Source organism: Otolemur garnettii, unplaced genomic scaffold (assembly GCF_000181295.1).
Source record: "Otolemur garnettii isolate 467f Iridium unplaced genomic scaffold, OtoGar3 scaffold00146, whole genome shotgun sequence".
Classification (NCBI taxonomy): Eukaryota; Metazoa; Chordata; class Mammalia; order Primates; family Galagidae; genus Otolemur; species Otolemur garnettii.
In genome coordinates this window covers 4126033-4140999 of record NW_003852541.1, presented here as the reverse complement: position 1 = coordinate 4140999, position 14967 = coordinate 4126033, and the positions used below count along the sequence as shown (strand labels likewise).

Below are 14967 nucleotides of genomic sequence, written 5' to 3'. Positions count from 1 at the left end.
GTTTTTACCTAATCATGATATCATTATGCAATTTTGTAATTTTAAATTCTTCTCTTTTCACTTATCATAGCACTTCCTGTCATCTTAACCTCTCCCAAAATATCTTTCTAAGTGGATACCTAATCTTCTACCTGGTGACTCAGAGTTTACTCCATCCACAAAATAGTGGATATTTAATCTGTTACCTACTTTTAATTAAGCAGCCCAAGGGAAAAAGAGAGCCAGATGATCTTATATCCCCTTCAATTCTTTTTTTTTTTTTTTTTTTTTAAGAGACAGAGTCTCACTTTATTGCCCTCAGTAGACTGCGGTGGTGTCACAGCTAACAGCAACCTCCAACTCCTGGGCTTAGGCGATTCTCTTGCCTAAGCCTCCTGAGTAGGCGCCCACCACAACACCTGGCTATTTTTTGTTGCAGTTTGGCCAGGGCTGGGTTTGAACCCACCACCCTCAGTATATGGGGCCGGCACTGAGCCACAGGTGCCACCTGATCCCCTTCAATTCTTGTTTTTGTTTTTTGCAGTTTTTGGCTGGGGCCAGGTTTGAACACACCACCTCCGGTATATGGGGCTGGTGCCCTATTCCTTTGAGCCACAGGTGCCACCCCCCCTTCAATTAATTCTTAAGTGAAAGCAAAACAGAGAAAAGATTTCAGGGACACTAAAGCAGTGGAGATACCAGCAAAAATATCACAATGTGAAGAGCACACAGGACAAAAGCCCTTCACTGAACCCATTGCTTTTAGCCGAGGACCTGGCAGTGCCTCCGCCACCACCTTGGAAGCATCCAAAGTGCTCACTGCTGTTAGCAGGCTAGGCAGAAGCTCAGGGAGGCAGCTGCCACACAGAGGAAGCAGGGAGTTTCCCCCTTTGCCGTTAGTCTCCACGTCTGGTGTGTCCACGTAGATTTCTACAAACTGCCCAGCTCTTTTCTGGGGCACAAGCCCTGTAGTAACCAGCCAACCCTGAACTAGCAGCCCTGCCCCTGTGTAGCACCTTGTGCATTAGTGTGTGATGCTTAAACCGCAGGTGTGGCAATCGATGGAAATAATCATGACGTCAAAGAAAGACACATCCAACTGGTCAAGAAAAGAGGAAAAGTCAAGGCTTTGGATGAGGAACTCTACAGTAAGTGGACAACACTCCAAGTTCAAGTAATGCATGCATCGTGGACCACTTTAACAGACAAATTTTTTTCCAACAGCATTCAAGACTAAAACTATTAATGTATCCAAGCTTGGATAAATAGAAGGAGGGTTAAGCTCATGTTGTAAAACGGTGTTTCACAGAGCGTAGGATGGCTTATTTTAGGCAGTGGCACATGGAGCTTTTAAATTTTTAATAGTTATGTGCAATATTTATTTTAATTATTCTAGCAAATGATACTGTTTTTCTATTTTATGTTTTGCTTTTTAAAGTAAGTTTATTTCAGTCAAGAAGTAAGCCAAGATACTGATAAGTCCTAAGTAAACCTCTGCACACAGGGATGTGAGGTCCGGCAGGAGGGCCCAGGGTGGAACCTGGGTGTAATGTGTTGTTGGCAGGAGTGGTGTGTCGTGGTGTGGAGACACCAGCACGTCTCAACAGTTGCATGTCATGGCTTGTTTTTGAAGTGTGAAAAATTGATTCTTCTTTCATTTAGAACAAAACAACATGGACTTAAAGGTGGAATTTGAGACGCACTTTGGCATTGCCCACACTCGCTGGGCCACCCATGGGATTCCCAATGCCATCAACAGCCACCCTCAGCGCTCTGACAAAGGCAATGGTACGTGTATGGTATAGCCTTCTTTTCCGTCCCTGAAGGCTCTGCCCCACCCTAAGCCACATGGCTGGGCTGATCCTGGCCACAGCAGTATCCATGCCCACCTCTAGCTGACTTCTCACCCAAATCCCCTTGATCCTAAAGCCCTGCTGGTGGCCCTGGACTTTTGTCAAGAAGCAAACTCAGGGGAGTGCAGTGGTTCACGCCTATAATCCTAACACCCTGGAAGATAGAAGTGGGTGGATTGCCTGAGCTTGGGAGTTTGAGACCAGCCTGAGCAAGTGTGAGACCCTGTCTCTGCTAAAAATAGAAAAACTAGCCAGGCGCTGTGGCTGGCATCTATAGTCCCAGCCACTTGGGTGGCTAAGGCAAGAGGATCTCTTGAGCCCAAGAGTTTAAGCTTGCTGTAAGCTATGGAACCAAAGCACTCTACCCAGGGTGACAGAGTAAGACTTTGTCTCAAAAAAAAAGAAGAAAAGAAAAGAACAGGCAAATTCAACCTGGCCCCTGGGTGGTGTTGACCTATTGAGCATCTATAGGAAAATGATGGCACTTGCCAGAAGGGCTGCTGGCTCCTTGGAACCTAGCCATGAGTGGGATGTGGCAGCATGAGGGACTAACAGAACCAGGCACTGTTCCTCCCTAAGAATTCAAAGTGTTCCAGAAGGCTGTACCTTTAAGGGAAGGATGGGGTCTGTCTTCATCCAGCTAAACCTACCTCTTTCCACAGAGGAGTGGTCCAGAGTGAGGCAGGGGGCTGTTCTGATCTTGACTGGTTTCTCAGTTGCCTACTCTACTCTCTGGGCCCCCTCAGGAGACCTCAGCAGCTAAGGGCTTAGGATTTGGAGAAGCAGAAGCTGCAGCCAGAGCCCAAGGGATACTCCCAGCAGGAGAGCCCTCAACTCAACTCACTTTGTATTAAAAGTGTTTTTAAAAGTTGAGAATTATTGTTCATACAAGTTCATATCTGGCATCCCTTGAAAAATGGGAGATCTGGAAACACTGAGTTCATGGCACCTCGGAGCACCATTGATGGGCAAAGGGCCAACGTCACTGTGACTGCTCATGGTTGGTTTTGGTTGGTCCTCCTAATACTCACCCCACACACACACCTGGGCCAGCCCCAGCTCACAGATCCATGCCACTTGGCTGGGCCCCCAGGACAGTTCTCCACAGCAGGATTCTCTTAAATAGTACCCTCTTCCTGCTTTCATGGTAGAAAGACTGGTAGGCCTGGAGCGCCTAGTGATAGCTCTCAGAGGCTTGCTGGTCAGTCCTCGGGGTGTCAGGGCTTCCTGCACTAGGACATGATGGGTGTGGAGATGGGGAGAGGATTTAAAACCTCACTCCTCCAAGACCTCCAAACCTCCAAGGGCATGCAAGAATCTAAGACGCAATCTGGGCCTGCCACTAAGTCCCCACTCTGATTGAAGCCTGGGCATTACAGGGGTGGGCATAAGTAAATAGAATGGTTTCTCGAGTCAGTCAGACCCCCACCCCAGATATCCCTGGCATGGTGCATGTTTTTACCATCCCTATATGACAGTAAGGGTCAAATATGTCAGAGCAGTTATTGGGGGCTTATTAGCAGGCACTTAGCCCCACTTGACAAACCTCACTGTGGTTAATCCTCATGGAAATAGGGCCAAGGAAGATAGCAGCACCTCCCTGCTTGGAGTCCTTTACCCACTACAGATCAGTGGTGCCCCCAGGTAGCACTAAGCAAGAAGGAAAACCACGAGGACTCCTAACAGAAAGTGCAGAGTGGTATGGCTTCTCTCCAAAGTACTCTCTAGGGACTCACCAGCTCACCTCAACCAATTTGGAAGGGAAGGCATCCTCCAGAGAATGGAAGGAGAGCCCCGTCCACCCTGCTTGGCAGAGCAGCTGTAGGTAGCACATGGGCCAGGGGCACTCATGTGTCTATGTGGTCAAATCTTTAGGCAACGAGGTAGTGAGGTTTCCGTTGGGGACTGTTCCTTGGGTCTGGTCCATGCACTGAACCACATGGCATATCAGGACTGGGACAAGATCCCTACACCAAGGAGGAGGACAGCAGACCCCACAGTGCTGGGGGACCTGGACTGTACATATGGCCAATCCCCAAGTCAAATGCAGAGTCTGATCCCCAGAGCAGCGGTGTTGGCTGAGAAAACACTGCCCCAAGATAGAGTGCCCTTGATGTTGCCACTTCAGCTGCAGCCTCCCAACCACCCATGCGATAAGGCAAACCTCACCAGAAAATCCCCTCCTCCAGGGCAGACAGTGATTCTGTGTCCCTAAAGCAGGGAGGCTCCAAGGAGACCCACCCACACCCAAACTTGGACACTTCTGCCCTGACTCAGGATGAGTAATTGAAAAGAAAACAACATGGGTGATAAGCAAAGATTCATAAACTTTCTTTAACAACCAGTGGTGATAGCTGAAGAGCACACCTTTAAGAAATTCTCACTTTTAGTAGCCACAGTGCCCAAGAAAATTTTACAGAGAAGCTTTTACAAAGAAAACATGTATTTTAGGGAAGAAAGAAGTAAGTTTTGGAACAATACTACGATGAAAGAAAATGTGACAGAGTTAAGGAAATAATGTAGAGAAATAATGTTATAATAGATAGGAAAAAGATTGGAGAAGGGGACAAATGTGGAACCAGTTACAAGAGATCCAACATATGGATTAACTGGGGTTCCTGGGAGGAAATCAAAATAAAATCTGAAACGCTGTAGCAGAGCTCAGCTGTAGCCCCCTCACCTGCTAGAGCTGGACTTTTCTTATTCAAACCCTCCCAGTTTTTGTGTGATGCCACAAAATTAAACAATAATTTTTTTAGGTACAAATTATAATGAAAATAAAGAAAAGTATTTTTAAAGTTGTAGTAGAAGAAATCTTTCCTGAACTGAAGAAAAACTTGGAGATCCAAAATATTACTTCATAGTAGTCAATATTTATGAAGGGCATCTAACATCTAAACATATTCTGGTGAAATTATTGAATCTCAAGAGTAGTAAGAAATTTTTCCCTCATCTAGGATGAGAGGAAGAGGGTGTTATTTGCTCAGTAGAACTCTCAGGCTGGCCTTAGATCTTTCCCTCAAAGTACTCACTCATTCATCAGCTATTGAGAAAATGCAGAGGGAACCAGGCAGACACATTGCTTGCTCCCATCCCAGGATCTGAGGGGTCCACCTTGCAGGATGTGGGGCAGTACTGGGGAAAGTGGGGGAGATGCAGCAGCCAGAGATGCAAGGACTGCTGGTGTTTTTCTCCCCAAGAAAACCAGGACTTTAAAGTGCAAAATGTAGATCAAACAAAGCACTTAAATAGACTGTTAGTTTGTAACCTAAAGTCTGTTGGGATGCCTGGGATGATTGCTGGTTAAAGAAGGGTTAATCATTCCCCCATGTGACTTAAATACCAAAGCCAATTTGATAGTTTTGCAGACTACAATATGGAGCTCTCAGCATGGGTATTTTGGTGGCTGCCTGTCACTGAGAGAGAAATGTGTATTTCCTTGAGTATAAATTGTAGTCATCGTAGACATCAGTTCTAGTCACTGCTTGACAGGGTCTTTGTAGGAGTGGAGTTTACAAAGGGTTTTCAAGCTATCACAGCATTTTTCTTCACATATGACTTGTACTTTATCTTTTCACAGCATTTCTCTCTTGACTTTTCTTCCAGAATTTGTTGTCATTCATAATGGGATCATTACAAATTACAAGGATCTGAGGAAATTTCTGGTAAGACTCTTCCCCTGAGTAACATCTGGGTTGCGTGGTATTAGTCTTCCTCAGAAACCTTCCAGCCAGCTCACTTGGCTCCAGAAGCAAACGCAGGAACTGAGTGAGACCCTTCTTAACCATACCACATCAAGAACAACCTCAGCCCCAGCCTCCCAGACTCCCCAGGCCTTGTCTAAGGAGATACTAGGGTATTAGCATTTATCTCAAGATCCACTACAGATTCCCAGAATCAAAATAACACGCCCTTGGTTTTATTAAAATGTCTGCACTATTTAACACATTGATGCATATACCCAATGGAATAGGGGCTGGGAGTCAGGCAGTGAGTGTCTAAAGTTTGGAAAGCTCGTGTAGTATTGGTCAGGATGTGGGTGGATTTGATTCACATATTTTATCATTGTGACTGCTGTTGTTTTGCAATGTCTGGATTAATGGCAAGGATAAACTTCTGAGGAGGAATGAGCTCAGGGAATCCAGGAGTGACTCAGAGGTGTTTGGCTGTATGATTTTGGCAAACGTTCTCCATCCTGTCCCAGTTTTCCTGGTTCTCAGCTTAAGTTGCTGCAAGGGCAGGTCATCTGGGAGGAGAGGGAGTTGGCTGGGCAGGCATTGCACAATGACCACTCTCTGACACTGTGTCCAACCACACATTTCAGGAAAGCAAAGGCTATGAGTTTGAGTCAGAAACAGATACAGAGACCATTGCCAAGCTGATTAAATATGTGTTCGACAACAAAGAAACTGAGGACATTACATTTTCAACACTGGTCGAGAGAGTCATTCAACAGTTGGTGAGTTACAAATCCCGTCTGTCTAAATCATTCCTTTATTTTTTTTATAAGCACTTATTAGGCAAATTTGCACAAAGTCCTGAGGATAAAAGATGGCTCATCTACAGCATCTGGCCTAAAGATGTCACATCCTTATAGTAAACATCAAAGAGAAAGTGCCTTGCCCTATTTTAACACCTCTGAAATTGTGACTGGCCTTATAGTCCATGACTTCTCATGATGTATGTGTGAACTTGGTGGGGGTATGCAAGAGAGGGTTGTGGTTCTGAGGGAGGATTGTGTTACTGAAGGGAATGACCCAGGAGAGAGAGAGATTGGTGACATCCCAGAGGGCAGGGCACAAGGAACCTAAGGGATGAGAAGGGAGCTCATCCAGGGGATAGTCCAAGGAGAGCCCATTCTTAGAAGAGGAGTTGGAGTCCACACAGGCCTGGGTGGGATAGGGGAGGCAGAGAGTGGCCCAGACCTCTCAGAGCCCCTCCTCCTAAACAGTGCTGACTATAGCTCCTCTGTGGCCATGGCAGCTAGAGATAGTGGTCAGGGCTGAGAATCCAGAATATCCTGGTTTACAGGCTGCTGTGGGCACCATGCTGTGGTTTATAATATATCATCCTTGGGTGAATGTTTTCAGAGTCTTTTTTAAAAAGTAAGTCTACTGTCAAAACCCTTTATTCTGTTACTGGCCTTCTTGGAAGTCCGGAATTTAGAGGACATGTGTATATATACGATCCTATCCCATACTTAATGCAACTAGGTAATGTGCGGTAAGTCAGTTTGGTATTTCACCGTGGTATTTCTTTTTCCATTTTTTATTTTGAAATTTTAGAAATATCTCCTCCACTTTTAAAATTAGGACTTGTCCTAAATTAACAAAAGCCTTGGGATTTGCCTAAAGCCCGTTGGTTTTAGGCAGTTCAAAGGGCCTTTGGGGCCTGGAGATGTCTACTTAGGCCCTCTGGCTCTGCAACCAAGTTGGCAACCTGGATCTGACACACTAGCCCCACAGAGCCTGGGGCTGCCCAGGGCTCCAATATTTGGGAGAGTTCAATGGAAATTTGGATTTATAGCTGGTTGTACCTAACTAAGGTCTACTAGAGTTGTGGTGAAATAGTAAGGATGTCAGGTTGTGGGGGAGAATTTTGCATCAAGAATTTAAGTATAAGCCCTATTTTGAAACTACTTTATAGCTTTCATAGGAAAGATATAACCTAATTATAGCCTTAGAATACGGGGAGGGAATGGGGAGGGGAGAGGGGTGGATGGGTGGAAGGAGGGGAGAGGGGTGGATGGGTGGAGGTGATTGGTGGGGTCACCTCTATGGTTTATTTTACAAGGGTACAAGTGAATCTTTCTAAAAGCAGAGTATGAATGTCTTAATAACTAAGAAAATGACATGAAGGCTACGTTAACCAGTTTGATGAGAGTATTTCAAATTGTATGTGAAAACACCACACTGTACCCCGTGGTTGCATTAATGTACACAGCTATGATTTAATAAAAAAAAGAAAAGAATTTAAGTACAGAGGGACTGGGAGAAGAGGGAGGGTGATTGATGGGATCTCATCTAATGTATACAATGTGAGGGTATTCAACACGCCCCCTGGATGAAGAGCTTAACTACAACTTGAACTTTACTTTAGAAATGTAAGCAATGGGCTCAGCGCCTGTGGCTCAAGCAGCTAAGGCACCAGCCACATACAACTGAGCTGGGGGGTTCAAATCCAGCTTGGGCCCTCATCCAGCCTGGGCCCGCCAAACAACAATGATGGCTGCAACCGAAAAATAGCCAGGCATTGTGGTGGTCACCTGTAGTCCCAGCTACTTGGGAGGCAGAGGCAGGAGACTAGCTTGAGCCCAGGAGTTGGAGGTTGCTGTGAGCTGTGATGCCACAGCACTCTACCAGGTTGACAGCTTGAGGCTCTGTCTCAAAAAAAAAAAAGAAAGAAATGTAAGCAATGTAACCTAATATTAATCTGAAAATAAATAAATAAATAGAATTTAAGTACCAAAAACATTTGGAATCTTGAGTTAGGAAAGCTATATTCTAGTTCTGGCTTTGCACAACAAGCAAGCTGAGGCACAGAGGGCAAGTGACAGTATCCACAGAAACAAGAGCAAGAGGAACAGTAAGAGCAGCTCATGCTTCTCTTGGGTTGAGTGCCAGGCTTCAGTTCAATGCTTTAGCTTGTTATCATCCCAGAAGCCACCCAAGGCAGAATGCAGAGGAGGACAACCAGGCACAAAGAAAGCTAAAATAGGATCGCCCAGTTAAGGGGTGGAGCCGTGTGTGTGTGTGTGTGTGTAGCTGAGTGCACCCCTCAGCATGAGGCCCAGAGCAGGGAGGGCCCCAGGCATCTCTCACTTCTTGGGCTTCTTGAGTGCACCTGTCTTGCCCACTCATCCTGGAGCTGAGCGTCCCTGATAGGCTCCCTGTGGGCCTGGACAGGTGTGGTTTATGTTGCTCACCAGGAAATTAGTAAGTTCTGATCTCTAGTACTTCAGCATATGCTGGTTTCCCTTTCCCTCCTGCCATCACCCTGCACTAATTCTTCCTGCATTCAGCTCTCCAGGGACCTCAGGACTGCTTGTAGGGAAGAGGGGTCTAGGGAGACCTGCCTGGGACAGTTGCCAGGCTACAGAGGCTGGGCTAGCTGGAGCAAGTTGGCCCTTATTGTTCATTTGTGAATTTTCAGGAAGGTGCATTCGCGTTGGTTTTCAAGAGCATCCATTACCCAGGAGAAGCTGTTGCCACAAGGTAAGGCAAAATGCATTGATATTTCTGATAAGAAAGAAATGAATAAAATAAAATTGCTTAGCTTGAGGTATGGAGGAGGAACAGGGCCTCCAGCACACAGGAAGGTGCTGGCTGTGTGTAAAGAGCAGCTATGGGTTAGCCCCAGTGACTGCGCCCCACCATCTCTGTGGCCAGTGGTACTAGAACTTCTGAGTTTTTAAATACAGAAACCAGAAAGTTGGATTTTTATTTGGAAAGTCCAGAATGTTAGAAATTGGCAGCAAATTCAAATTAAAAATAAAGCTGTATTGGGGGGGTAAATCCAGGTTTTGTGGGACTTAAAGCCAGTAAAATTTGGAGAAGACTGTCTTTAAGAAAAGGCATAGGCTCGGCGCCTATAGCTCAACCGGCTAGGGCGCCAGCCACGTACACCTAAGGTGGCGGGTTCGAATCCCCAGCCCGGACCCGCCAAACAACAATGACGGCTGCAACCAAGAAATAGCCGGGCGTTGTGGCGGGCGCCTGTGGTCCTAGCTACTTGGGAGGCAGAGGCAGGAGACTCGCTTGAGCCCAGGAGTTGGAGGTTGCTGTGAGCTGTGATGCCACGGTACTCTACCCAGGGGGACAGCTTGAGGCTCTGTCTCAAAAAAAAAAAAAAAAAAAAGAAAAGGCATACAAAATTATGAATACAAAAGTAAGAACCAGAGTGGACATTGATTTAGATCCAATACCAAAGAAGCCTTGGAGGCCGAGATCTCAAACTTTATAACCTTCACAGCAGGTGTGTTGCAGCATTTAGCCCAGAGAGCCTGGTTCAGCCCACACATGGCTCCCAGAGCTGTCTGGATTTACAGAAATTAAGCCATCTTTTATTTTATATTGAGATGCATTGATTATCCACCTGTACATGCAACTGATATTTATTGAACACTTACTGTGTTCCAGGCCTTGGTCACCTAGTGACATTCAACCTGGTCCCTTCTCTGAAGGGCTGGACAGCTGTACGAGAAGTCAGAGAAGGGCAAAGGATGGTGATGCTCTGTGACTGAGGACAATGCACTGGAGGCGGGAGGGGAAACAGGTGTCAGCCTGGAGAAGGCAGGCAGCTGGAGAGGCCCTGACCAGCATGAGCAAAGGCAAAGGGCCCAGGGCAAATGTAGTTGCCCCCAGGATCCCTTCTAGATTCCAGATGGTGGCAGGGTGGAGGGGCACTGTGGAACTTGAGGCTCTTCCATGCTCAGTGTGTGCTTATTGCCATTAGCTATATGCCAGGAATAGGGGACATCACTGAGAAAGGGGGTGTGGACCCTGCTCCAGAAGCCTCATGAGCTGGTGAGAGTAGAGAAGTGGGCAGACCACCCTGTGGGCTGTAGGCTTCATTCTGAAGCTCCCAGGAGTCATGGAGGATGTACTCATGGCCCTAAGAGACTGGGCCATGAAGGGTGAGTCTGTCCTTGGCAGATAGTCACAGTGTCTGGGCAACAAATGATAGGCATTTACTTTTTTCTGGTACTGGAACTGATTTACCATTTTGAATTTAATTCTTTCCAGTCATAGAATTATAAAATAACAGTTGGTTCTCATCAAATTTAGAAGCTCCTTTTAAAATATGATACTATCATGATGTTACACATATTATTTAAAATGAAGTCAGAAGAGAGCACTGTGAAGAAGCAATAAAGTTTTATGGCTCTGTAACCTCCAGGACAATCTTTGGGATACCCTGGAGAATTATGTTCCATTCTGGAGGAACCACAGAGCTCCACCTATAGCAGTACAATTGGGGGAGCCATTTGCCAAGAAAATTTAAACACACTTCTCGCTGTCATTATTATAAAGACTATTTAAGCTTTAAATAGTCTACCTGCTAGGCCTAGAACTATGCCTCAGATTTGCTTAAGACATAATAAAAGATTGACCAAAATAATCAGTGTGCTCATAGCACCTTCTTCAAAGCCACATTTTGTCCCCCACTTTGAGAAGTCAAAAGTAGGATTCAAACACGCTGGAAAACAGGGTCTATTGTTCATAACTATACTGAGTTGGGTTAACAACTAGTGGTTATATGTGGGCAGGATTCAGGCTATCAGTAGTTCACTAGTTCATTGACCTAAGTTAACAAGAAGCTAGTCGAGGTAACCAGGTAACCACTGTATTCTAATTAATGTACTTGAAACAGTTCTCTTAAATTGCCTCTTTGCCACCTGCTGTGCGTGTGTGGAGAGGTGGCTGAGGCATCCTTTAATAACTACTGGAATTTTACCTGCCTGGTTCTGACTTGAATGGTGGGTTTAGAGTGTGTGAATTATGAAAATGAGCTGCTTATTTCTATGCACACTCATTGTAAATTTGATTTGCATGCTGTAATTTATAAGGATGAGCAAAGAATTAGATTTTGGAGGCAAGATGTCATTAAAATCATGGAGTAATACCTTAAACACATTACCTGCTAGAAATTGTGAACGAGGAAGAAATACCACAAAGCACTTTCCTGAGGATCCCCTTAGGGGATACGGGAGAGCCAGGGTTGGTGGTTGAGCCAGAAGATCTGGGAGAGGAGGCCTGGGTTAGGGCCCTCCCCTGGCCGGCTGCAGGAATTACCCATGAGTCTGCCTTGTGAAAATCATCATCTGGTTCATGATGAAGGACTGCCTTGCACAGGTCAAAGATTCTAAACTTTGTCCACAAGGTGTCACTCAGGCAGAGACAAAACTACCCTGGAAATTGCATTAAGTAGCCCACAGAGTGTGTATACACAAAAGTCAGTCAGTTTAATGCCTGCTAAGGATGGAGAGCAAGGGGGCTGGGTGACAGCAGGAAACAAAAAGGGAGTCTTTGTGCAGATCCGGGCATGGAGCCCTCCTGTTTTAGGGGTGCACAGCTGAGGAAGGCTAGGGTGCCCCACATGTTATTGCTCAGCCTCGGTGATCTAACTGTGCGGGTTAGTCCTGTGTGGGGATTCACTGAACTCGAAGTGTCCCTGGTCCTGGCAGGGATGGAGGGTACAACAGGTCACCAGGCTCACTAGGCAGGTGGGAATAACAAGTCAGTGAGCTGGCCCGTGGGTCCCTATTCTGGACCCTGAGAGCATCTTTCTGTGGTCAAGAGATCCATCCTGTGGAGCCTAACCACGATTCTCTGCCCCAGGGAAAGGGGATGATTTGGGGATGCCATCTCAGATGCTAGGACATCCAACCCCTGGCTGTTGAAGGTGATAAGTAAACTTTATGCTTTCTTCTCTCTCCAGGAGAGGCAGCCCTCTGCTCATTGGAGTGCGGAGCAAATACAAGCTGTCCACGGAACAGATCCCCGTCTTGTATAGGACATGTAAGTCTCTCCAGAGGACCTGGAAAATGTGCAGATGCTGCCGCATGTCTCGGGACTTGGTGGTGGCTGCCATGGGGCAGCCAGCTCCCCTCTGAGGCAAGGATGTTCCACTCTGGTCAAGGTCCAGCTGGCACACAGTTCCAGGTCTAAAAGCGTGTCAGCTGATACTTGGCTCCACTTTTTTAAAAGAACTTTTTATTAGAGATATTGTCAAACAGACACAAAAGAGGAGAGAATGGCATGCGGCTCGGCTCTGTCGTGTACTGGCAGTGTGCCTGGATTTGAGAGCTTTGGTTTGTTTTGTTTGCATTGCTCTTGTGTGGTAGCTGTATAAATGCTCTTGCAGTGGTACTGTGCTATTTGGGGATCTTTTACATGATTCAGCTGATGCAGCCAAAGCTAAAAATTGCAGATTTCTCCCACACACATTCAGAAGGAAAATCAGTTCCTTGCTGCATGACGTGCAAACAAAATAATGGGATTTGCCATCCGTTCCTTCCTTTGCTAGGCGCTCTTGAGAACGTCAAGAACATCTGTAAAACAAGGATGAAGAGGCTGGACAGTTCCACCTGCCTGCACGCAGTAGGTGACAAGGCTGTGGAATTCTTTTTTGCTTCTGATGCGAGGTAACTAAATGTTCTTACTTTTCCTTCCTGGCATTACATAATCAAAGGGTACCTGTCTAAACAGCTCCATTCCTCACTTATCCCCTACGTGAGCCGTTTTCTCATAGCTCAGCAAGGTGTGGGGCCAAAGCAGGTTTCAGCCCCTGGTGGCCCTCATCCTGGAGTTCTTGTCCAGGGAGCACCTACAGGGCTGGGGTAGACAGATCCACTGACAGGTGCAATGTTTGAACCTGCAAAAAATAATTAAATTATTTGCCAACATTTAAAAATTGGAAGATTTTACGTAAAAATCTGTATTTCTAGCTTCTCTGGAAATCTACTGTGTTACTGCAGGCCCCAGGTATCTGTCTGCTCAAAGGCTGCCCCCCTTCAAATGAGGCATGTGTCTCCGGACCTCAGTTCTTCCCACCACCACCCCCACCTTTGCCTGAGCTCTGACCATTTGTAAAAGACAGAGCCAACATTTATGGGGTTTGTGCCATTGATTTTTAAAGTCCATGTTCTCATCAATCCACAAAATAATAATTTTGAAATTTGAGAAACACTGCTTCATATCCATTGTACCACAAAAATTTTATGCTTGTACACATATGTAGTATACACACACACACACGCTTTCCTGCCATTTGAAATTGACAATCACTATAAACACCACTACTACCTTTTTCATCCGGGTCTTTCCATTCTAGATGAGTTTTCTCTTTCCTACCCAGCCTCTAGTAGGCCAGTAGGGCCTTGCTGTACAGCAGGGAGTACTCCAGGCCAGGTGTCCTGGGAAATGAGAACGATGGGAATGCAGGGTCTGTTTAAGGCCACAGCCAGCATCAAACTCAACCACAGATAAGGGTGGCATTTCCTAAATTGTATTCCTTACAACACCAGTTCAGTGGGAAGTTAAGATGATCTCAGGGATACTAAGACACAGTATTTTATAGAATTTGGCATCTTGCTGTTATAATTTGGTGAAGTTTTTATTTCTTTGAAGTGTTTCAAACGATTGTGATCTTACAACCCATAGTACCTATTTTTAATGAAATATGATAAATATTTCTTTTTTTAAGAAACATGAATGCCTGAAAGGAGATGAAATAATTATTTGTAGTCAATGCTGTTATATGCCTTTTAATCCAGCTGAAAGGCTATTAGGACTTATTATTATAAGAGCAGCTGAGAAAAAAGGTGTGGAAATCCCTATTCTAGCCACTGCCCTTAAACTGATACCTGCCTTATTCCCTCCTGTATCTCCTCACATGACCGGGCTCCAGAGGCTCTCCACAAACATTTGGTAATTAAAAAAAGCAATGTGACTCACCATAGCTGGAAAAAAATGTTTAATTAAATTCCTTAGAATAAATCTCAATAAAAATGGTCTAGAGGGTACCAAGAGTGACGGATTCAAACCCAGCCCCAGCCAAACTGCAACAAAAAATAGCCAGGCGTTGTGGCGGGTGCCTGTAGTCCCACTTGGGAGGCTGAGGCAAGAGAATCACCATAGCCCAGGAGTTGGAGGTTGCTGTGAGGCTACCAAGGGCAATAAAGTGAGACTCTGTCTCTTAAAAAAAAAAAAAAGATCTAGAACCTGTTTGGAGAAAACTACAAACATTTACCGTGAAAAACATGATTTGGATGAAGGGGGAGATTGCACATTCCTCAGTAGGAAGGCTTACTATTATTTCTTTTCTTTCTTTTTTTTTTTTTTCCTTTATGTTATAAAGACAGAGTCTCACAATATTGCCCAGGCTGGCCTCAAACTCCTGGGTTCAAGGGATCCTCCAATCTTGCCCTCCTGAATAGATGTTCTCAAAAATTAATGGACTTAAATTTTAAATTAATTTAATAGTTAAAAATTACTTTTAAAAATGTTGATTCTCGGCTCGGTGCCTATAGCTCAACCGGCTAAGGTGCCAGCCACGTACACCTGAGGTGGCGGGTTCTAATCCCCAGCCTGGACCCGCCAAACAATGATGACGGCTGCAACCAAAAAATAGC

The 14967-nt window shown here is 45.4% G+C and overlaps 1 protein-coding gene across 1 annotated transcript in view; it reads left to right on the top strand.

Moving 5' to 3' along the window:
- GFPT2 (glutamine-fructose-6-phosphate transaminase 2) overlaps nt 1-14967 on the top strand; it is a 46218-nt gene that overhangs the window by 12741 nt on the left and 18510 nt on the right. Inside the window, exons 3-9 of the mRNA XM_003799162.3 lie at nt 1029-1127; nt 1642-1767; nt 5439-5497; nt 6157-6291; nt 8985-9046; nt 12273-12352; nt 12861-12978. Coding sequence (XP_003799210.2) covers nt 1029-1127; nt 1642-1767; nt 5439-5497; nt 6157-6291; nt 8985-9046; nt 12273-12352; nt 12861-12978 — 679 coding nt within the window. The remainder of the gene's footprint in view (nt 1-1028; nt 1128-1641; nt 1768-5438; nt 5498-6156; nt 6292-8984; nt 9047-12272; nt 12353-12860; nt 12979-14967) is intronic.